The sequence below is a fragment of the Stegodyphus dumicola genome, chromosome 9 (assembly GCF_044657685.1).
Source record: "Stegodyphus dumicola isolate Sdum_Otavi_A_Nest chromosome 9, ASM4465768v1".
NCBI classification, from domain to species: Eukaryota; Metazoa; Arthropoda; class Arachnida; order Araneae; family Eresidae; genus Stegodyphus; species Stegodyphus dumicola.
Window position 1 is genome coordinate 79,720,802 of NC_140776.1, and position 23,607 is coordinate 79,744,408.

The 23,607-nt window shown below is 33.0% G+C and overlaps 1 protein-coding gene across 2 annotated transcripts in view; it reads left to right on the forward strand.

Moving 5' to 3' along the window:
• The first annotated feature begins 4,628 nt into the window (after positions 1 to 4,628).
• LOC118185373 (uncharacterized) overlaps positions 4,629 to 23,607 on the forward strand; it is a 127,408-nt gene continuing 108,429 nt past the window's right edge. For both annotated transcript variants that reach the window (XM_085823656.1, XM_085823657.1), the window contains exon 1: positions 4,629 to 4,826. In XM_085823656.1, the coding sequence (XP_085679782.1) occupies positions 4,699 to 4,826 (128 nt within the window). In that variant the 5' untranslated portion in view covers positions 4,629 to 4,698. The remainder of the gene's footprint in view (positions 4,827 to 23,607) is intronic.

Sequence of the window (23,607 nt, forward strand, 5' to 3'; positions counted from 1 at the left end):
TATAACTCAGGGTGAACAAAAATTATATAATCTGAGGAATTACCACATATTCTATTCAAATATTATACTAAATCTAAAACGATTTATAAAAGAAATTTATTAAAAAAAAAGAAATAATTTTTCACAGACGATTCAGCACCACTTACCTAATAGGCATGCGCTACTAATTAATTCAATTCTCGCTTCATGGCAAGGCAAAATTACAAAAATTTCAAAATATATTCAATAAAAATTAAAAGATATAGAAAAACATAAAACACCAAGTACAGTTAAAACAATTAAAAAAAACAATTTTTACAATTAAAATTACAGTTTGAACGCTAAAACAAGCTAATAACTTAAATGATAATATCAGAATGAATTAAGCATAATTTAATTCACAATAATAAAAGAAGACGTTACTTTGTTTTGCAAAGCTTAGTTCCTCTAGAGTGACAACAAATCCACTATTCTGCTAAGTTTCAAATGTAAACAAACATGGCAGCAATGGTAACCAAAAATTAGGCTTATCCACACTGAAAAAACTTTAAAATTTTTGATAATTCCACAATTATTGCATGCAGGTTAACTAAAGGCATAAAAATCTTGACAGGAAGATAAGAATAACACAATTCAATCCTTTTTAAAGTAAAAAATGCACAATTTACAAACATATAAGATTAAAGAAACTGAGTTCATTATACATTTGGTGCGGCCGATTGCAACCAAAATGGGAGGCGCACATCTTCATATTATAGCAGTCCTATATACAAAATTTCAACTTTCTGAAGCTATTCGTTTTTGAGTTTGCGAGATACGTACGTACGTACCGACGCCATGAAAAAATCTCGGCTAATCAATATCTGTATGTTGGAACAAGATATTTTTTGAATTCATAATTAGTTTTAGATTTAAGCCTCTTATTCACGTGTCTTTATTGGTATCTTTGGGAATAAGAAAATATTTTAAATTCTATATGTGGATTCTATATGTGGATCCTTATTGTTTTTTCAGTGCGGAATATGGTAACAGGTAGTTTGGCGACATTTCGGTTAGGCGATAAAGGTTACTAGCTAGGACTTTAGCAGTGTACATGGATAAAGTCAAGAGTGTGCGCAATGCCATTTTTGTACAATTCTGGGATTTTTTTTAAGTGAAAATAGGTCGACGTGTACATGGATAACATGCATGTGCAATTCTTAAAAACGCGGCAAGCAGTGAGCGATTCTGCACTTTCTCCCAATTTCGCAAGTAATCTTCGTCATGATTAAGCACACTTTTGTTCCATAAAAGTTCTAGCATAAGCGTAATTCGGCTAGCAGATTGTTGGAAAAAATTGTTGATTTAAAAAAAAAAAAAAAAAAAAAAAAAAAAAAAAAAAAAATAGGAGGTTGCTGTAGCAGGGTTGGTCCCAAATTTTCGCCAAAAAATCGCCAAGTTACTATAATGCGAAGATTAACCAAAATCTCTTCAGAATTCATTTTAAATCAGTTTTATAATTTTGGAGGATGAAAAAGTCCTTCATTATCTGTCCTTAAGTACAGATGTCACGCAAACACATCCTTAAATTGCATTCGATAGCGATGAAAATGGATATTTTCGTTGAAATATGAGACCCGAAAATTTTCGCGATTACAAGCATTTCCTTCCTTTTTACTTCGTACAAGGAAGTAAAAATGAAAACCATTCAAACTGACATAAAAATGAATTTCTATACGGTGAAATTGATGAAACAATATTCACTGAACCTCTTCTCTTAAACTATGCAAAAACTTTAGCCTGTCAGCTCAAGAAATCCCTGTATGGATTGAGACAGACATCTGTATGTTGGAACAAGATATTTTTTGAATTCATAACTAGTTTTAGATTTAAGCCTCTTATTCACGTGTCTTTATTGGTATCTTTGGGAATAAGAAAATATTTTAAATTCTATATGTGGATTCTATATGTGGATCCTTATTGTTTTCTTAAGAACACAAAATATTATTTGAAATTTTGGATGATCTTTGGGAGAAGTCTGAAGCAGCGATTTGTTAAAAAGGATGTTTTCTTGGAATGCAAATTCATTACAAAGCAAATTTTTATACATTCAGAAAGCTATATAAAGACTATTCTTAATTGATTTCACTTAGAAAATGCAAGTCCTAATACTGTACCTGCAGATCCTGGTACAATCTTATCATCAGATCAATAATCAGTCATCATTAAAATCCAATCCATTACGAGAAGGAAAAACAGTTCTTTACAGAGAAGCTGTTCAATCACTAATGCTCTTTGCTATTACACTTTCAAATACAGCTTTGGCTATAAATATGGTTAGTAGATTTCAAGCCAATCCTGGCCAAGTGCATTAGAATGCTGTAGAACGCATTTTTAAATACCTGAAAATTACAGCAAGCTATCCCATCAATTATTCTCCAGTAGTTAACGATACTTGCCATTTTGTTGGGTACTTAAATGCAGATTTTGTTAACAATGTGGACGCTAGAAAATCAACTTCTGGTTATGTTTACAAACTTAGCAATGGTCCAGTTGCAGCTTCAACTGCAGTGAAAGAAGTTTTGTGGTTACACCAACTTCTGCAGATGTGGGTGAAAGTGAAATGTGTAAGGAGAGTATTGTAATCTTCACGGATAACCAGAGTGCTATTAAGGTGCTCAAAAACCCTGTGATTCACAAACACAAAAAATGTACTGATGTGCGCTACCATTTTACTCGTGCAAAGTGTGAAGACATATCTGTCATTATAAAGTGTGTCAAATCTGAAGATCATTTATCAGATATCTTCACGAAAGCTCTTCCGAAAGCAAAATTTAAAAAGTTAAGAGGACTGCTCAGCATAAAGGTAAGACACTCATGTGAACATTTATCATAACACATTTGCATTTAACATTTTTTAAATTTTAATTTAAGTACTGCTTTTCATTTTGTAATTACTTTAGTTTTTCTTACTATATTATTCATCATACTTTTGTTAATTTTAGCGACAACAGAATTGAAGGAAGTATTAACTCCATAATTCCGTAGTCACATTTTCTTTGTACTTTTTGACAACATTATTATATTCTGTGATTGTGTTTCAGTGGCGTATGTAGCCTGTTGTTACTTTTGTTCAGCTTTTAATTTAAATAAATATATTTAAACCGTATATGCATAGAAGATATAAAAAAATTCCAAGATTTGTTCTCAGAGAAAATCCTGCCTTTCTGTTTCGCAAAATGTCTCTTTTCAGCTGACGGGTGATAAGTCAAATCGAAGAGAGGGTCCCATTCTTAGCTTTATATATATATATATATATATATATATATATATATAAAGTGATTTTATCTTGATTTTTAGATGTTGCTAGTTCATTGTCATTGCTTCCGAAGTGTGCTTTCAAGTCCTCTTATTCTGAGATTTTTCACGTAGAGTATATATTTTGAACCTGAAATTAAACGTTTGTCTTTGTTTACGAAGATTTATCCATATCTTCTTCAGCAATACTAGAACTGCTTTTATTTATTTATTAGTCCAAAGGGATTTGAATCCCGAAGGACTATTAGTTTCGTTTTGGCATTTTGCGTCGGACGGATAAATGTGGGTTCACTTTTCAAACTGTTGCCATAAAATGTTAGAGTCCTGCATTATATTTGAAGAAATTAAATAATGAAAATCTGCGTAAATGTATGTATATTTCTCACATTGTCATAAAATAACGGTACATAGAGTCATCGAATTTTGAATAACGTAATCCTCCAACGAATATGAGCATGTGGAAGACCAAATTTGAAGTTTGAAATTTGTTTTATGATCGATTTCCTATTTTTTAAAACTTTGACGATTTTTTGATTAACAAACTCAAGGATTTCAAAGCGAGCAATGGCAACGTTGTGCAGAAAAAACATTTTTATCTCCAGCGCGTAAGTCTCTGTATCGGAAATTCTAAAGATATGCTCGTTTTAAAACTATTTTGTGATATTGCTGTTGCACTGGATCTTATGGTTTAAGTGCGAGGAACATGATATTTAACAAAGAAAGGTAACACACAAAATGTTAAAAAACGCCCCTTTGGACGTAATTTAAAATCTGAAACATTTCAGATTTTTATTATTATTATTATTATTATTATTATTATTATTATTATTATTATTATTATTATTATTTTTTACAAAACAGCCGTTCGTCTGCCTTACAAGCAGACGAAAGGCTGAAGCCACGCAAACTGGAAACTCATCTCATTCAAATTGATATTTTGTAATCACTACATATTTAGTTGATTGCAATTTACATAATAATTTTGCAACTTTTTCTTAATATCGGACTTATCCTTGTCCGCGAGTAAATTGATTCCGAGAATAAGAGAAATTTTAAAAATTATTAATTAAAAATTATTGATTCAAAAAAAAGCACGGAGCCCTAAAAGGAAAGATTTTTTACTCATAGAATCAAATTATTTACAAAATGCAATATATAAGAGGCAATATATAAGAGAATATAACTGAAGAAAATAATCGAAGAACTATAAACCCACAAACGATTTCTAAACTTTCTTGAGAGTACATTGCAATTATAGTACAATGTCAGAATTTAGTGTGTTGCTATAGCAACAAGTATTGATCATTCGGAACATAAGAAGTGGGAAACTTTTATTAGTCACTCATCTCAAGGCAGATAATATCGCTAAGATAGCTGCGCTATAGACTTTTTTTTGATTTCAATATAAAAAAAAAAAGGAAAATGATTCACTCGGCTTCTCGAAAGCCTTTAATGGTAAAACTCGGTTTGCAGATTGATCAGCTTGATTATAAATACATTGAAACTTGTTGTGATAGCAAACAACTTGAAAAGATATTGCAAGTTCTAGAGTAAGTTCTATTGAAATCTTATTCTACTAATTGATACATAAAATTGAAATTCAATATCCTACACATGGTAATTAAGGGTTAGAATTATTTACTTTAATTTCTTGTGCACATAGAAAAGAATAATTACAAGATAACCGCAGGTTTCAGTTTTTTTTTTTTTTTTTTTTTTTTTTTTTGTAAAATATTTTAACCAATTTTCAAAATCCTCAATTTGTATATTTGCATGTTTATGTAAAATCATGAAATCGGGGAAAAGATAAAGAAATAGTGCTAGATTATTTTGTACAGAAAACAGTATTTAAAAATTATTCACTGAATATTTGACAAATTGTAATTTACTTTTTCTTTTCCATCTTGTAATAAACAAGAGAAATAGTTATGCCGTAGGGGAAAGCAGAATTCTAGTTTAATGTTTATAGGCAGATTTCGCTAAAAATGACTCTTGTTTTTGCAAAGACCAATTTATGTTACGAACTATCGCGTTAGTCCTAACAGTTTAATGGCCTTTTTAATTTCTTTCTCATTTAGGCAATTCGATTTTATGAAAATTTTTTGCTGTCCTTGGAATTCGTAGGTCCACTATATGTTTAATACAAGAAAGGTGAATAACTCGGATCACTATTATAGTTTTTGTTCAAGTATAAACTAAGATTGTATAATAATTCCAAAATTTGTATTATATTTCTGATTATCGGGCTAAATTAATTAGTTTTCAATTAAGATTTATTTATTTATTTATTTATTTTTATGAAATGAAACTAAAATGCTTTGCCTGTATCACTAGGTAAGTAAAAGGCTAGAAATAAGATATAAAAAATTAATGCATTGCATGCTATGCGAGTTATTTTATTCTTTTAATTAAGTAAAAATATAGTTTTATAGTTCAGTCAACCCATCTGCCTTTTTACGCCCAAGCTGAATCTTTATTCTCAAATTTATTATCTCGAAAGCAAACTAAGTACTGGAAGAGGCTTCAGAAATGTCCTTCGTTAATTATGCCAACGGTATGTTATTAAAACTTGTTAATATATATAACAAAATTTTTAAGAGACACTTGCTGTTTTTAGATGGTTCTATTTGTTTCATTGTTGATAAACAAGATAGCGATGTGATTCAACAGATAAATTTAAAATCTTACGATCAAGCCATGTCCGCCCGATGATTAGATCAACTGGCTGTGCATTATCAGGAACAAGGTATATATTTATGCCTTGGCCTTTTACATTATCAACTTCAATATCAGCTTTAATCATTCCTATAGAGGTCACTGCTGGCACCCTTTGATTTCCAAAACCATAAAATTCATTCATAGCAGGTTCGGGTTTCACTTTAAGTTCTGAGCAACTGAAGTCCTTAAGAGACAACAAGAACTCCCCGTATGAATTAAAGCCTGTACTTCTTCAGAATTATTCAGTTTCGCTTTCTTAAAATATGAATTGTTCACTTCTAAATTTTCGCCAACTTGCTCAACAGAATAATTTTTATCATTTGAATGATTATTTTCAGCTTTAGGAACACAATTTTTAGATTTATGGCCTGTTTTGTTACATTTTCGGCATGTTACTACTGGTTTGGGCAGATAACAGTCCCTTGAAATGTGTCCAAAATTATCACAGCTAAAGCATTTTGGTTCACCTTTTTCATTATGTGTGATACCATAGAGTTTTTTATTTTCGTTGATTGTAGCAACTGGACCATCTTTAAAGGAGTTTCGTTTGTCATAAGACCCTTCTTTACGCGGTTGTTTATTGTTGAAAGTTGACTTCAAGGTATCATAATCATCTAATTTTTCAACTAAATCAATTGGTGAAATCAACTCAGATCAGATCAGACGTCAATAAAATGATCTTCTACTTCTAGAGACACTTTTAAGTTTTATCTGATCCGCTACAATAAGGTCGCTAAGTTTCTCAAAAGTATCTACTTTAATTCCGCTTATCCATTGATTAAAAAAATTTCTTAACTCATACGCAAAATTCTTTTACGTGTTTCCTACACTCTTATTGTGCGTAAAAAAATTTGGGCGAAATTTTTCAGGTGTCATCTTGTACCGTTTTAATAAGATCCTTTTAACTTCTTTATAATCGTTTGCAATCCCATCCGTTTCTCTGGCGATTAACTGAGCAACATCATACGGCAATAAGTCAAGCAATTGAATAACCCATGTATTTTCTTGTCTTTCAACTTGTTTAGCCAAACTTTCAAACATGATTAAATATAAACTGATATCATTCTCGTCAGGTTTAAATTTTTGCATCAAACGATGAAGCTCTAACTTTGGATTCATGTGCATACCATTTTCATTGGTGCCAGAATTTGCAGATCTACTTTCTGCTTCAATACGTAATTTTTGCAATTCAAATTCCATTTCATACTTTCCTTTTCGTTCCTCATATTCTTCTTTTCGCCTACGTTCTTCAATTTCTTCTTGACGTTTTCGTTCTTCAATTTCTTCTTGACGTTTCTGTTCTTCAATTTCTTCATTTTCTTTTCTTTCATTTATTATAATGTTCATCCATTCTTTGGCGCATTCTTCATCGTACTCTTTGCTAGCCAAAATTATCTTTTTCAAATCGCTCGTTTTATGACTCTCGTTTACATCTTCTCCAATTCTTCAGCTAATATTCTTAAATCGCATTTCTTTGCCTTACCGAAAAAAGACATTTTCGTACTTATCAAAATGCAAATATATATATGCTATTATTATTAACTTCCAATTAGATAACTTAATAGAACACAGTTATTGGTGTTTTATAAGTTTGTTTGATGTTCCGAATATATTTCAAAGTTTAAATAAATGAAAAAAAAATTAAACTCTTTTTCCAAAATAATTAAAAAATAACAAAATTAATTTTTTAATAAATATATTACATCAATCAATGCACATAATTTAAAATTCAAATTTTCAACATCTTATTTACGTGTAGCAAATACTTGTAGCTTTAGGCTTAGGTTTCAGAATAATACCACGTCTGATTTATGTCAGCTTCCTTTTGTAGTTAAATTAATCACTCATAAACGATTACCAAAAAAAAAAAATTTCAAGATAAATCGCACTCGTTACTTAATAACCTATACGTAACGTATTCGTAAACGTACATAACATAACAGACGTTCTTACTGCATCGTGCCAATATGCATTTCAAGCGTACATCATCTGAATATATTTTAAAAATTATAAATAGAACGACATCCAGAGATTAGTTGTTGCCATTTCTCAATAGATATTTTGTCTAATAACAATAAATAATTTACAATCGGGCTTACAGAAGTTGGGCGAATTTCGGCCAAAAGTTCGTGAAACCTCTGATAAGAACAAAATGAATTCAGCGCGGAAGCCGCAGTCAAAGAATTTGCCTCCACTGACTAAAAAAAAAAAAAAAAAAAAAAAAAAAAAAAAAAAAAAAAATCTAGAAAGATAGAAGTATGGCCATCAAAATCCCACTCAGATGCTAGCACTCCAGCTAAATTGGATTTCGCGATGGACCAAAAACTTACAGTTGATTGCTGCCAAGTTCCTTGAATTTGTGGAAAAATGTAAAAAAGTAGAATCTCTGAAAGGAAAAAGTTTTACTTGCCCTGGGAATGGTCGAACAGATGATAAAAATGGATTTATAAATTTCTCCTATCTTCGCTGTATGATGAACTTGAAATTAGCTTTGCTTACTTTCTACTGTGCTCCGGACTCAGGTGTTGGCGCCGCCCTCCGGACTTTGCGTTCCTGCTCTTGTTAGTAGTCACGCCTAATCCTCATGACTGACCTCTCTCTACACCTCCCATGCTTTCGGCTCCTTCCTCTGCAGATCATGATTCTTTCCTCTGGAAATCACTCGTCCGGCATTTCTAAAGTCATGTGCCTCTTAGGTTATCGAGCCGAACACGTTGCGCTTTGCGCGATATTCCGGCGATAACTGTGCGGATGTGGATGATAAATTCGAAATAAAATAAAGTATAAGCAAAATGAATAAAATCTATTGCAATCTGAAAACTTCAGGTTCCGAAAGAGAAGTTAGTATTTCTAATAGCAAAGAATCAGAAAAAAAAAAGTTTGTAATGTTCCAACCTAGAATTTACAGCTAAATGTGTGGAGCCTTAAGAACCGGTAAGCGAATAATCGGCTGTAGTTCAGGAGACAGAAACTCAAGAAGGGTTGATTACCCTTTATTGCTCAAAATAAAGTTCACAGTAGATCCTCTCTCAAGGACGTACAGAAAAGCCTCTACTTGAGATTGAACTCAAGAATACTAGGAAATAAACTTAACTAAACTTAAAAGACATAGCCGAAGATAACAAAATTCTACAGAAATTGGCCCCTTAAACGCTAACGAAACGGCGAAGCTATCAAGGGCCTGAAATACGGCTGAGCGTACGACTTACAGAGAGTATAGCCAAAAAGACGAACGTGCGTTTGTCAGAATCTCTGGCTCTCTAATGAAGTCAGTGGAACTTCGACTTTGAATTATTCTTCCTTCATTTGCATTTAACCGCGATTCTAAAAGCACATTCTGGCATGAAATTTGTCAGCTGAAATTAGAAGCGACAGGAAAGTGGCTTTAACTCAAATTTAACTGTTTAAAACTTAGAATAAACCTTATACGAGTTTAAAAATGGAAAGCATAAATTAAAAGGAATATATTTTTAACATTACACATGGCACTATAAACATTTTTCTATTAAGTGCAGCAAAACTGCAAATGTTCATAAACGTTATTAGTTATATTAAATATATTTTAATTTGTATCAATTAAGCGCCTTATAATTTACATCAGTCAGATTCATCTTGAAAAAAAAGAAAAAAATGATAATTCGAAAACGTTTTATTGTGTTTAAATCTCTTCGTTTGTAAACCAATAACAGATTTGATAACAGATTTACAAATGATAAAAAAAAAAAAAAAAAAAAAAAAGATTTAATTGATTTTGAAACAAATAACATATTTAATTTGAAAAAAAGACCTTATGCTTTACTAATAGGTGATATTTTAGAGCGCTAGGCTTTTTCTTGCCTGTTGCGTAATTTGCCGCTCTTAGATTTTGTTGCCAAGATTCTGCGGAACTTTGCGGCTCCTGAATTATGTCATCCGATGTGGCCGCACTAATTGTATCGGTTCTGGCACTTATTTTGAATATACTCATAAGCTTTCATTTAGCATATAGATATATGCTTGTAACTTTCCATTTAAAATTATGTATTAAATAATTCGGACCAACAACTAAATTTTTAAAAATATTCCCGTATGCACTGCAACTGCTTACACAAGTGAATAAACATATATAAATGCACCGTAAAATATTTCAGATATAATAATGTCAGCGTATAATTCCTTATGTGATGAAAAATCAACTTGTATCTAAGAGGCGTAGTTAATAATGTTAAAATATTTACTACAGTATTTCTGAATTACTATGTATGACATAAATTTAAATGTATTAAGGAAGAAATATCGCATTTAGATAAGCAAACAAATGAAAGACGATCGTATGAAATTTAATTTCCGTTACTGTGAAATAAAATTTACAATATATTATAAAATTCAAATTAGAATCTTTGTCTCTATCACGTAAAAGTTTATTTTCTTTATAACTTGAAGGAAACTTGTAAAATAAAATTTCGAATCTGAATATCTTTTGACATTGAAAATAATAACTTCCTCTGTCATAATCGAATATTATCGGTAATGTTCAACTGTATTAATTTCCCTATTGTTTGAAATTTAAAAAAAATATTCAGGAAATTATAAGTTTCAAAGATTATATCATTTTCTTGAAACACAATACGAAGCAACTTCTTATTATGTCTCAACAAAACTTCGAAACAGCAGTTTATATCAGACTTTCTTGCTGAAATCCACAGAAATTAAATTGTTAAATCATATAAAAATTGTTAAATGACAAAGAGATGTCCCCAAATAAGTCCTTTTAACTAAATGTCATGAACTGTGAGAAATTTAATATTTGTACGGAATACTGGTGGAGGGGAAAAAAAAAAACTCTCAAGTTGCAGCATCAATAATAGACGGTAATTCAGTCGCTTTCCGAAACAAATCCAAGCATATCACGTTATAAACTTTCTGTAGCAGATGGTGATGAAATAAGAGGATTTCATACAAATACTAACAAGATGAGGGATTAGAAGTAGAGCATCGGTCAAATAATTTTCGGAAAGATTATGAATATAAACAGTTCATAAATGAACTTTAGGTAATATTGTTACGTCATTTTCTGACACCAGTTGTTACTTATATTCTTCCTTCACGTTCGTACGGGGTTCGTGAGGATTTGGAGTGAATAATGACGACAGCACTTGATGAAGTATCGAAACACACTTTGTTTAGCCAATATTAATCAGGGCAGCTCCAAAGTCACTTTTACAGTCGTCGAAGATCTACTATAAACACGCTGGAAAAATCAGCGACACAGCCTTCAGGCTATCACGTTGAAGACAGCTTCACGACAAAGCACCAGAGTACAGCTCCCGACTCTGCTTGGTAGTTCTCGGAACTCCACGTACTCTCGAGACTCTTCACGCTACAACTCGCCATGCACTCGACAACACACAGATCACAGCTCCCGACTCTTCGGTTTAGTCATTCCCGGAGCTCAACACACTCTCTCGACGATGCACTAAGGGACACTTTCCATGCACTCGACGACCCACTCGGCACTCGCTGACCGACTGTCAACTCAATCGACTTCGCACGAGCTGACTAACTCGAGACTATCTCGCGCTCGCACTAATTGCTGACTCTCCGCGTACCAGCAGAGTTTATATACTAGTTTATGGCTTGTGTTCGAGAACATTCTGGGCTAAACCGATAAGAATTCGTTCCAGAAGGTTCTTCATCCGTCCATGGCATATCGCCAATATTGTCACCAAATAGGCGATTTCTCGCCAAATGTGGCAACCCTGCCATCCTTTGCTATTTTATGGCAACCCTGAACCTGCTTTGCGGGGAAGCCATCTTACCGCGCCGGTACATTTCGTAACAATATTTACAGACAATCAACTATTAATGCTTTTTTTCCTCCTTAAAATGCCGCTAAATTAAGTATTTACATTCCAGTTCTATAAATCTTCAGATAAATTTCATTAATATTTTGAGATACTTTTCTCATCACTTAATGATATCATTTGGTCAGGGCTCGAGCTAAGCATCTTGCTGCTCGATGCAATCTCTGCTGGTCCTAGATTTTGATGCCTTAATTCTAAAAATTTTGCTGCCTCTAAATTCTGCATCCCAGAACGTTCACTAAATTTTTTTAAAAAAAGAAAGAAATCTCATCTGTAAATATGGCTGTTCGATGCTCGCATAAATTCTAAAATTCCTACCCCTCTTTAATTCTGCGCCCGAAGAGGCAGCACCGGTTGCATCGGCTTTCGGTTAACTTTCTCAAAATAATCACAGACAAACGTAATCACATTAAGCAGCATCTACAGTAAATATAGTATTGATTTCGTGAATATATCTTTAAATAATCCTTCTAGATAGGTAGAAACAAATAAATTAACAATTGATTGCATTTAATAATATTACAAAGGAAAAACAGCTATAAACAACTCAAGGAGAAAGCGTATTAAATCCTCCTTACACGAGAAACATCGTAGATTACCAATATCACTTATAAAGTGAACTTGTAGAGACATTAGGATTTTTAATGCTGAGAGACGAGAAAAATGAGCAGTGCCTTCGCCGGGACTCGGACCTCTCAGAGAGTGCTGCTGACCATTACACCATAAAGGCATGCTAAGAAAGCGGGAGAATTGCCTTATAAACTCTAGAAGTAATTCCCTTAACTCTCTTTAAACTGCAGTATCTCTGAAATCACTCAAAAGTATTCAAAAGTAATTGATGTTGCGAACTCTAAGAGTTCAGTTGCATTCATTTATTCGTGTTAGAGCTTAGAGCATTAAATAAAAGCGGATGAATGTCCGGTTTCTTCCTTATAATGGGAATATCCCTTCCTTTTTCCTGAAATACCTTGTAACTCTGAATCAATGATCAAGTTTGTAACTGTGTAAATGTAATAAATGTTTTTGTTCAGTTTCAATAGGGTTGTTGAATTTAATACTGCAGCTATTAACATCGAAAAATAGATTTCGTCAGAGCAATTAATAAATGAATGATTGATGGCCGTTAGGGGCATATTTGTGTGATGTAGGCAGGCCTTTGGGAAGCTTTAGGGAATACTTTTATCGAAGCTTTAGGAGCTTCGATAAAAGTATTTTTTCCAAAATTTCCAAAAATTATCCAACTCCCGTTTCGAAAATGGAGCCAAGATTATCGATAAATTGCCAGCGCAATTCATCATCATCAAATGTCTGGAAGCCATAACCATTCATTCACTGCTACAACTTTTCGAAATTAAAACATAAAATTTTTATTTTGGAAATATTCTGATTTCTTTGTGTTATTATATAATGAATGCCTTGATTTATGCTGCTTTCCTAAAGTGTGTAAAGTTTCCAGGATGTGTTTATTCCAAAATTTGGTGGGGCGACCAGACCTATATGTTTGTTAAAATTTTGTGCAAAAGTTTTGGATAAGTTACTTACTGTACTTTTCTGTACTACGTTTTATTAAAGAATGATTTTCTATCTTCAAAACAATACAGATTTACAACAGGCCGCTCCACAAAAAAAATGTGCTTTTTTATCCTGTCGACATTATTAATTCACAAAAGTCTGAATTCCATGTGGCTGTGGTCTTTTTCGATATCTCGGGAGCCTTTGACTCTAAACTAAAACTAAACTCAGTGGCGCAACAGCCCTAGCGGTCCAAGGCCAGCAGTGCCTCGAAATCTGCTTTCTTGACCGTGGGCCCGTGCGTAAGCATATGCCCTGAACAAGTGGTCATCTTTTATCCTTTGATTCTATCGGATGGATATCTTTGCTCTGAATCCTTATTGATTTTGGTATACGCAAAAATATTTATAGAATCTTTCTTAGTTATTTTAATGAAAGGGAAGTTATTTACGGATCTAATAAGGATAGTTGTATTGAAAGAGTGGTTTACAAAGGATGCCCCACAGGGTTCCTGCATTGCTCGATTGCTTTAGAACACCGTAAAGTATTGTTAAAGAAAGAGTTCACAAATGGTGTAAGAGTTCTATGTTATGCTAATGACATTTTATATGTGATTCGTGAAAACTCTTTCGAGAAATTAGAGAAACTTTTTATTTGCCATATAAGGTCTAAGAATATGGATAGAAAAAGAAACGCTGAGATTAAATTTACAAAAACTAATTTCTTGTTAATATTAAAGAAGGAAAATTGGTGAAAAAAAGAACCTAGACCACCACAACTAAAATATGAAGGTGTTTTTAGAATTAAATGTGTTGAAAATCTTAAATATCTAGATGTTTTTTTCGATTGTAAACTGAATTTTGAAGAACATTTTACCAACATTTATAAAAGAACTAACTCTATTCTGATGTATTATAAAAGAAATTTCTAGCTGAGTCATTAGCCCCAAAAAGTAACATTATTAGATTAATTTACAAAACAGTTATTTACTCCTGTTACATTATATGGTGTAGGGGCTTGGACTTCCAGGACCGCGGACCTGCAGCGAATCAGAAGTAAGTTAGATACAATATACAACGACCCTGGCTGTTGCTACTAATCAGATGCTGTAAAACAGTCTCGACGGAAGTCGTTTGCATATTGGCTGGTATGCCGCCCCTTTCGATATTTTGTTCTTTTTATTATTATAAATTCAAATTACGTTCACAAAATGTTGATTTTATTATTTAGATTTCCCTGCATATAATACAGCATATAGGTTTTGCTGCAGAGGTTTTGCTGCACATAATTCACCTGAGTGTGAACTAAAGAGGCTATCACTTCTAGGGACGCGCGCGGCTACACGGGACATTTCCGAGAAACGAGATTCTAGTAGTACTGCTTTAAGCGGGAGGCTTCCGAGAAATGTTTCGTCTAGCTAGGAGGAACATGTCTCGGCTACGAGCAACATTTTAAAACTTTTCCGAAAATGTTCCGGCTGGAGACGTGTTCCTCGAACGTTCAACCAATCAGACGAAAGTTCTGCTTCTGAAGGATCACGGGTAACTTTCAATATGGCGATGGCTCTCACTGTGAAATCATGGACGGTGGAAATAGAGACCGATTTAATTATTGCTGTTTTGTTGTAATATAACTGCCGGAGTCATTTTTAAAATGTTTATATATTCATTAAATATATAATCGTGGAAATTTCAGAGTTGACTGTATTTTACGACGTTCTTGTAATTCGGATTTGTTTACAAATTGTTCGTCGCCAAATGTTCGCCAAATTTGTCGTATTTCGTGCTGATCGTGTATTATCACTGTTATATAATAGAATTTTATTTCTTAAATTTAAGTTGAATAATTTTTTTAAATCCGTTTGTATATGCGCGGCTTTTCTCTTAATTACTTATCTTTTAAATTGTTAATTGCATAATCAGTGACACATTTTAAACAGAATAAAAGATGCATAAAAAAAGAAAAGCATAGCTTATGTAATAATGAGAACACTCATTACATTTGTCTATTATTTTCATGTTATTAATGAAATACTTTTTGGATTATAAATACATTAGAAACTATACTTTTATTGTAAATGCTACATATTGAAACATTCGAAATTTATGGATTTATTATTATGCATCATGAAAAACATTTGTACATACATTCATTAATATAAATCTTATTCATTACATTAATACTAATAAATATGTATCAACAACTTCTAAAGCATCGCATCTCTCTATCTGTATGTAAATATATGACTTATTAGATGTGTATATATATGTATGTATGAATACAAAAATGAACATTGCCAAAAAGTTTATTTGAAGTTACTTTTAATTCATATAATGATCATGTAATTGGCAGCAACTGTAGTCATCAGTTCTTTGCAAATTATTATGGATATGCAATAATCAGTTGAAAAATAATTGATGAGCATTTGAGTGCTAAAGAGTGTACACATTTTGTTATTGGGTTAATTCATAATTATATCGTATGTATGATCTACGTAATATAAACATGACTAATAAATAATAAGAAATATAACAGTTGTGCATTTATAACATTTGATTACTTAAAACAATGCACAACTGATTATCACCTTCATGTGTGTTTACATTATGAATTGTACTTTCCAGTTATGTGCACGGGCTACTAGTGGTCAAAGCGTCGTTGAACACTGTTAGTTCTGTCTCAGGTTAGAATGCAGCGAACGGGCTGGCTACATGGGCGTTTTCTTGGTTTTCCCCATTTGTAACTGATATACGAGCCAGTTTTAAAAAATCTTCTACAAAGGAATCCTTCCTGTTAGGCAGATATCCCTCGAGGCTTTGCCATAATCACATAAAACAAACTCATGATGTGCACCACCTAATTTCTAGAGGTGGTATAATTAATGTGTTTTAGGTATATTACAGAGTGTTCTATGGGACAGTAAACAACTCGCAGATGTTTGATTGCTCATGCATTCATATGCTTTATTTGATCTTCATTTTGCTGAATAGTATCTGCTGGCTGTAAGGATGTAAATATCAGCCGTATAGATTTTTGTCATAGAAGGTTTTTTTTTTTTTTTTTTTTTTTTTTTTTTGTCTGTTTGTTTGTTTGAATGGACGGAACAGTAATCAGAAAATACACATAAGTAATGTCTGATAAATAGACTTATCCAGCACAAGTTTTAAACTATTCTTAGTGTATACAGAATTTGGCTATTACTGATGTAATTCATTGCTATAACCAGAAGTGCGTTTATCTGTTACTTGAAGTGCCGGAGTGGAGATCAAAGTGATTAACTTGATAGCAATCATCTTTCTATTACCTTCCATTACTAACAATAAAGTTTAAAACGAAAAGAGTGTGAGCGATACAAAACAACACGAAGAAGCAAACGTTACTTGAAAGGAAACGTCACTTTCGCCAATCTGGGCGATAACTGATTCTTGTTTGGCTTTCAGCCTGTTTACCAACTGAAGATGGTAACCCTATTTCGCCAAAGAGCATTTCTCAGAACTGTTCCACCAAACGTTTTATTCCGGCAACAAATATCGTATGTGATAAGGGTTTTACACACGCCATGCCCATGTTACACCCAAAGTGATCAGATCACACGCACGACACACTAAGTTTGATTTGTATAATTCAGCACCTGTATGTAATTCAGTAAAGGTGCACTGCGAAAAAAAAAAAAAAAAAAGAGGAGGACAGTTCTATATATCCAGTTCTACTGCGCCGATTGAGGAAATTTAAATTGCGTTTTTCATGTCTTGAAATCACGACTTAGGATATATATTAGATTTATATATACCATTTCTCTAGCATATGTATTTTGACATGAAATGGGACTTTTTCTGAAATAACATACCTTTTTTTTCCATATTTCGATTTTATGATCCAAATTATGGCTAAATATTAACTTTTATAAAATTTGGTGCAAAATTTACGGAGAAATTAAAAAATTTAACTTGGCGCATTTTTTTCAGTTTGCGCCAAGACTAATTCACTTGGCGAACTTCTTAATGTATAGCAACCTATTTTTCTTTCCCTTCCATTGTGCAGGAGCAGAAAAAACCTCTTTACATTGTGGATGAGCGGAAAAAAGTCACATCGTTCATACTTTCAAATAATTTTAACAATGTTCCTAAACCACATTTGATGTTATTATCGCTTTCAACAAATATGCCAAATTTCCAAACGGACCAATATATAAATTCACGTATATCTTCGGAAATTTTGAATAAAAAATTCTAATTTGTTGCAGGTACACCTACTTTAAGATGATGGTAAAACTTTTATAGGTTATAATTCAAAATGTTTTTCGAAAAATTTTAAAAAATCATTTAAAAATACAAATTTTAAAAATTAATCATAAAAAATGGGCGAATGTTATTTGAAATGAACCTAAATTTCGAAATGTGAAAGGAAGAATCAAATAAATTTAATAAAAAAATAGATATTTATTAATATATACCAAACTCAATTAACATTGAGGAGCTAAAATTTGTGTCGTAGAATTGAAATGTGGAAAAAAACTGTCATCCTATTTCAGAAAAAGGTCTGGTTTTGTGTCAAAATACCGATATTAGAACAATGCTTTATATAAATCTAATACATATTCTAAGTCGTGCTTTCGAGACATGAAAAATGCAAGTTGAATTTCGTCAATCGGCCCAGTAGAACGGGAAATAACTGTCCTCCCCATTTTTTTCGCAGTGTACGTATGGCACGCAACAATTCAGAATATGATTATGTATCATGAATATTATTCTATTAGGAATCAGTATCAGTAATTGTATGTACATAGAACAATCTAGTTGTACGATTATGCATTATGTATATTTATCTATTATGTATCTTTAGCTATTTTGTAAGTTTATCTATTATGTATTATGTATGTTTGTCTTTTATTATATGCATCATGTATGCATGCCTATGCCCATTATATGCCCCCATGTATGCAAGTAAAGTATGACCCGTTCAGTGTGAACTAACACACGCTATGTCCAAATTACACACAAAGCGATCAGATCACATACACAACACACTAAGCTTGATTTGTATAATTCAGTATTTGCATGTAATAAAGAAATTGTGTAAAACAGTAACTGCATATACGGCACGGAACAATTCAGTAGCATTGATTATGTGCCATGTATTAGAATCAGTGTCAATAATCGTATGTATGGTACGGAGCAATTCAGTTGTGTGATTATGTATCATGTATGTTTATCTATTATGAATCACGTATGTTTATCTATTATGAATCAGTATGCTTATCTAATATGTGTATCAATTATCCTTCGTCTCATGTATGTAAACAAGTATCAACAAAAGGTTTCATGTACGATGCAACCAGCCCTTGTATGGCAATATTCTACCTTTCTATTTTAGGGCGTTTTTCTGGACAATTGCGAGATTCGGACAATACCCGAATAGTCTGTGTAAGCCGCCCGGATGTCCGTATACTGCTTTTAATTGTCAATTGTCAGATGCATATTATGCATGTTTTTCTGTCTTTAATATTAATAGTATACATCCTGAATTAAGAAAAGCAGTGAAATATCAGACGTTTGGTTAGGTGAACTGGATATACCTGTATTTACTGACGGTTCGGGTTATGACAATGGAATTTGTGCAGTATATGTGTACAAATTTCCGAATAACCGAGCCTGGTTTGGTATAGAAATAGACGGTGGCAAAATTAGACTTAAGCCTTAAAATTCGGTTTTTCAAGCCGAATTAGTTGCTATCATATTTGTTCTTAAATAGATTTATAAACCCCCGACTGTAAAATGTATTAATATATATATACAGACTTATTATCTGGCTTGGAAGCACTAGCAGATGCTGAAAGCACTAATGTTTCGGTCTCATATATAAAAGATCTCCTTGTAAAAGGTGAGGAGATACATGTAGTGAAAAGGAACTGGGTGAAAGCCTATATTGGTGTTATTGGCAATGAGAGGGCCGGCATACTGTCCAAAAAGCCTGCAATGGGTAATGTCGGGGATGGGCTCGATATTCAGGCATAAAAAAGAATTGTTATTGGTAAAATCAAGGATTCCTATATTATTGCTGGAAAGAGAAATAGAGCATTTCAGGAAAAAGGAAAGATTATTTGTTGAACTTTGAACTTTCTAAAAATAAGAGAATGATATGTGATTTTGATTGCAATCAAATATTACTAGCACCGGCGCTTTTCGGCGTACCTTAAAAAGATTCAGTTTGCAAAATAATAGCCTTTGTAGCTTTTATAGTGTTGAAGGCAGTTCACGACATTTCTTCGAAGACTGCGCGCTACTATTGCGACATATTAGGGGAAAACATGGTAGCATAAAGGAATTCTCTTGCCGCAGGAAAAAGTTTAGATTTGCAAAAGATTTGATTAATTTTATAAATGGCAACAGTTTTATGTTTTCACAGCACAGATGCACAGCACAGATACATCTGCACTAAGCACAGATGTATTTTTGGTTTAATCTGTGTTGGGTGTGCTGTGTTAACCATGAGGCCGATTATTATTGGCCTGGAGGGTTGCAGCACATTCGTATATTACATTATAGCTGTATTTTCTGCCTCTAACCCTTTGCGGCGCACTATACGTTAACGTCGGAATTTCAACAAAAAAAGTTGTATGCAGTGTATTTAGTCCTAAAGGACTATACAGGTAAAATTTTGTAAAAATTGCATTTACCGTTTTAATTCTGTGGGTGTTCCATGAGGTGGAACACTGCGCCGCCAGAGCTTTTAAAAGTGCGACTAAGCGAGCATTGCAGTGAAGCACGAAAATGAGTAGAAGCGTTTGTATAAGAATGAAAAAACTCTGTATTATGGCTGTATACATGGTTTCCTGGATATACACAATATTCTTGAATATATACAGATAAATGAGATAAATATCTATATACACAAGTCCTTCCTATATACAAAAATATTTACAAATTTTCCTATTTCTTAGCTTCGTTCTTCTTCTTTCTTTCGTGAAATTGTTCAAAGCAAATCGCACCTTTTTGATGGAAGCACAAACCAACTACGATTAAAATAATTAACTATGATTAATATTAACAATAAAGAAAAATAATCCCATAATATATACATACACGAAAAATATCTATACAATTATTGAAAATAAACGGGAATGAGATTAAAAAGCGACAGCAAAAAATGCGCACAGGTCTAAGTAAAGATGAGTCAAGCTACTAATAATATTTCCGCCTAAAAAAAAAAAAAACTACTCCCAAAAAATTCGAGATGCCATTATTAGAGCTTTCATAACGCAAAACACACCTCACCCCTCAATGCTGCTTTGTTTGAATTCATTCCCTCCCCCAAAAAAATCAACGGAAACAGAAAACGAAAACAACGGATGTTCTCTCCTAAGCACAGATGTTCTGATTCGTAACAGCATGAGATCGCTAAAGGCGCAGTGTTCCCGCTAATGGAACACCCGGTTTTATTCAATGATTTTGCGTATGGTTTTTGTATGAAAGATTAAAAAATATATATAGAACAAATAATTTGGAGTACAGCCAGCAAAATTATGCCTAATTTTTCCCCCAAATAAAATTTTTTATATCATTAAAAAAATAGAGAAAATTACTTGAAAAAAAGTAGATTTTAATAACACATAATAAATGAAAATTCTGTGTCTCCTTGTGATATGCTGCTATCTACTGTTTAAAAAGAAAAGTTCAACGTATATTATAAAGGCATTTTTATCTATTTACGGTTGAATTTAAAGGTTTCAGAAGCGATTCAATTTGGGTGTTCCATGTAGTGGAACACTGAGCCGCAAAGGGCTAATCCGACAAACAAACATGCGTATTGTAGTTGGCCCTCAAAATTGCGCTATAAACATTAGTCTGGTCATACGAGTAAAAGCAAAGAGAGCATTATTCTTTTATAATACTGGATATTTGACAAGCTATGCGGAGAAACCGGTGATCTCTTTCTATCTCAATTTCCAAATACAAACCACACTCATGCAAACTGTCGTCGATTATGTACAAAAGGGATCGATGATTTATTCAGATTGTTAGCGAGCATATAAAACAGAGAAACTTAAAAAAGCAGGTGTTTATAATCGTGTTTCAAAATAAAATACAGCAGTTCAGAATATCATTTGATCAAGTGAAATGTTTATTTAATATAGGTATTTATTATAATGAACATACAGTATAATTTTTGTCATGACACTTGGTATCATCATAATATACTATTTTTGAAGGGCAATTTGTTTTTCGGCCAAATTCTAAAGGCGATAATATCCAAACACGTGTTGCCAACACAGGGCAACGAATAGGGGTAATTTAATTATGTGATGCATGAAAGAAAACAGGTTAGAGACATTTTACTGTGAACCATCAATTTTATTCATTGATTATAACACAAACTTTTGAAAGAATGTGGCGCTCTGTTAACTGGCGGAATAAAAGATGATGCATGCATCGCTGTCATCATGAGTCTTATCTTTGTGGAATTGATGTGGCAAATTTCTTTGGGTCGAGGAAATCCTTCTGTTGTGATACTAAAAACAATTTCGGAAACATGGTAACCATAAAAAGTTTGTTATAAGTAAATATGGCTATAATCCTGACACCAGTTTGGCTTTTAAAAATTACGGAACATTATAATAAGGAAGTACTCGTTTTTCTGTACACTGCCATTATTTCTCTCTTCACAATTTATAAAGATGGTGCCGTATACGGAAGGTTTCTTTCCATTTGTCGGGCTATATCATCTCTCAAAACAGTTACGTTAGCACGGCTGTCTGCAATCATGCGACAATGAGATTCATATATTTCCTCTTCATCATACAGTCCGCGATTCCTAGCATTCAGCGGCAATATTTGTTGAACACCGGCAGCTGAGTTTTTTGTTTTCTCTAACTGATACTCATTCGTTTGATTTTTATTACCTTTACGTAGAGTCTTTTACATAGACGAAATTTCCCTAGTAACCGTAAATGTCCTCCCCTGCTCTACTCCAGCACAATTTATAATTATTGTTCCCTTGCGTCTTTTCTCACTGCCTCCTGTTTTTTCATCAGCTCCAATCATGGGTCTTGACTCCTCACCTTCCTCTCTTTGATACCTCATACAGATCTTAAACTCTTCTACACACTTTCTGCGCAGTCTTCACTTTTATGGCGCTCAGGACAGCACTCTTCAAATTTTCTTTATTCGCTGTTTGGAGAGATTGTTATATATCAGAATCTCTAATAGCTTCCGAAAAATATTGGATATTTTATGTGTCTTTAATTTCCTGATCGTAATAGGAAATGCCATTTCAGTCAATCTTTGATTTCAGAGTTTAGTTCTTGAAGATTACTTTCTGCTCTGTGTGCTCTGTATCTTACGCTGCAATCGATGATAATACAATTTCTCGTAATTCTCGTAATTCGAGAAAGTTTTCTCCAAACCACAATTATAAGCGTTAAAAATGATAGCTCGAGCCCGGTTCAAATCCTAGCGAATGGGATGGCAGCATGAAAACTGCCATAATTTTCCTCATGTATAAAGTGAATACCAGCTAGTTTCTCTTTAAATGTCATCGATTAAATCCTTTTTTTCCAGGGAGATAGCTCTTGTGTGCTTCGCCATGACCAAATTAAACATGAACCGAGGCTAATTTTCACATCGTCCGTTTCCGTTTCGTTGTCATCCTTACCACTACATTCATCATTGTAATTTTTATTTTTCTCCAGATATAAGCTGCTAATGATTTCTTTGTCACTCAAACTTTGAGATTTTCGTTCTCTTTTCTATCCAGTTTCTATCTTCGTTATCCATTTCGAAAATCATCTTGAGTGGTCATCATTATAACCTTTGAAACATATTTATGGATTAACTGGCAGTAAGTGTGCTTTTTAATCTTTAATGCATGAAAACCATACCTTTTACCTAATGCATGATATGGAGGACAAATTATATTGATAAGAGTACATTTTCGTATGTTTCTTTATTTTTACGATGCTTTCTTTAATTGGCTGACAGCTCGCTTCGCACAGATCTCGCTTGATACAAGCCCAAGTAATACAGATTCTACGATTACATGCATGTATTTTAAGGCCTGCAACTTACTGTCGATTTCTTGAACCCGATCTCTCTGGCTTCTTGCCTGTCTTCTGAGTCTGATTGACTTGTTAACGTCTCAGATTCTTGAATTTACATATACCGTTCTTGCAAAGAGGGAAACGTATTTTCAAGTTTCTCTTTCAAGTACTTAACATGCATAAAAATCTCTTGATATATATGTATATGTGTGTGTGTACTCT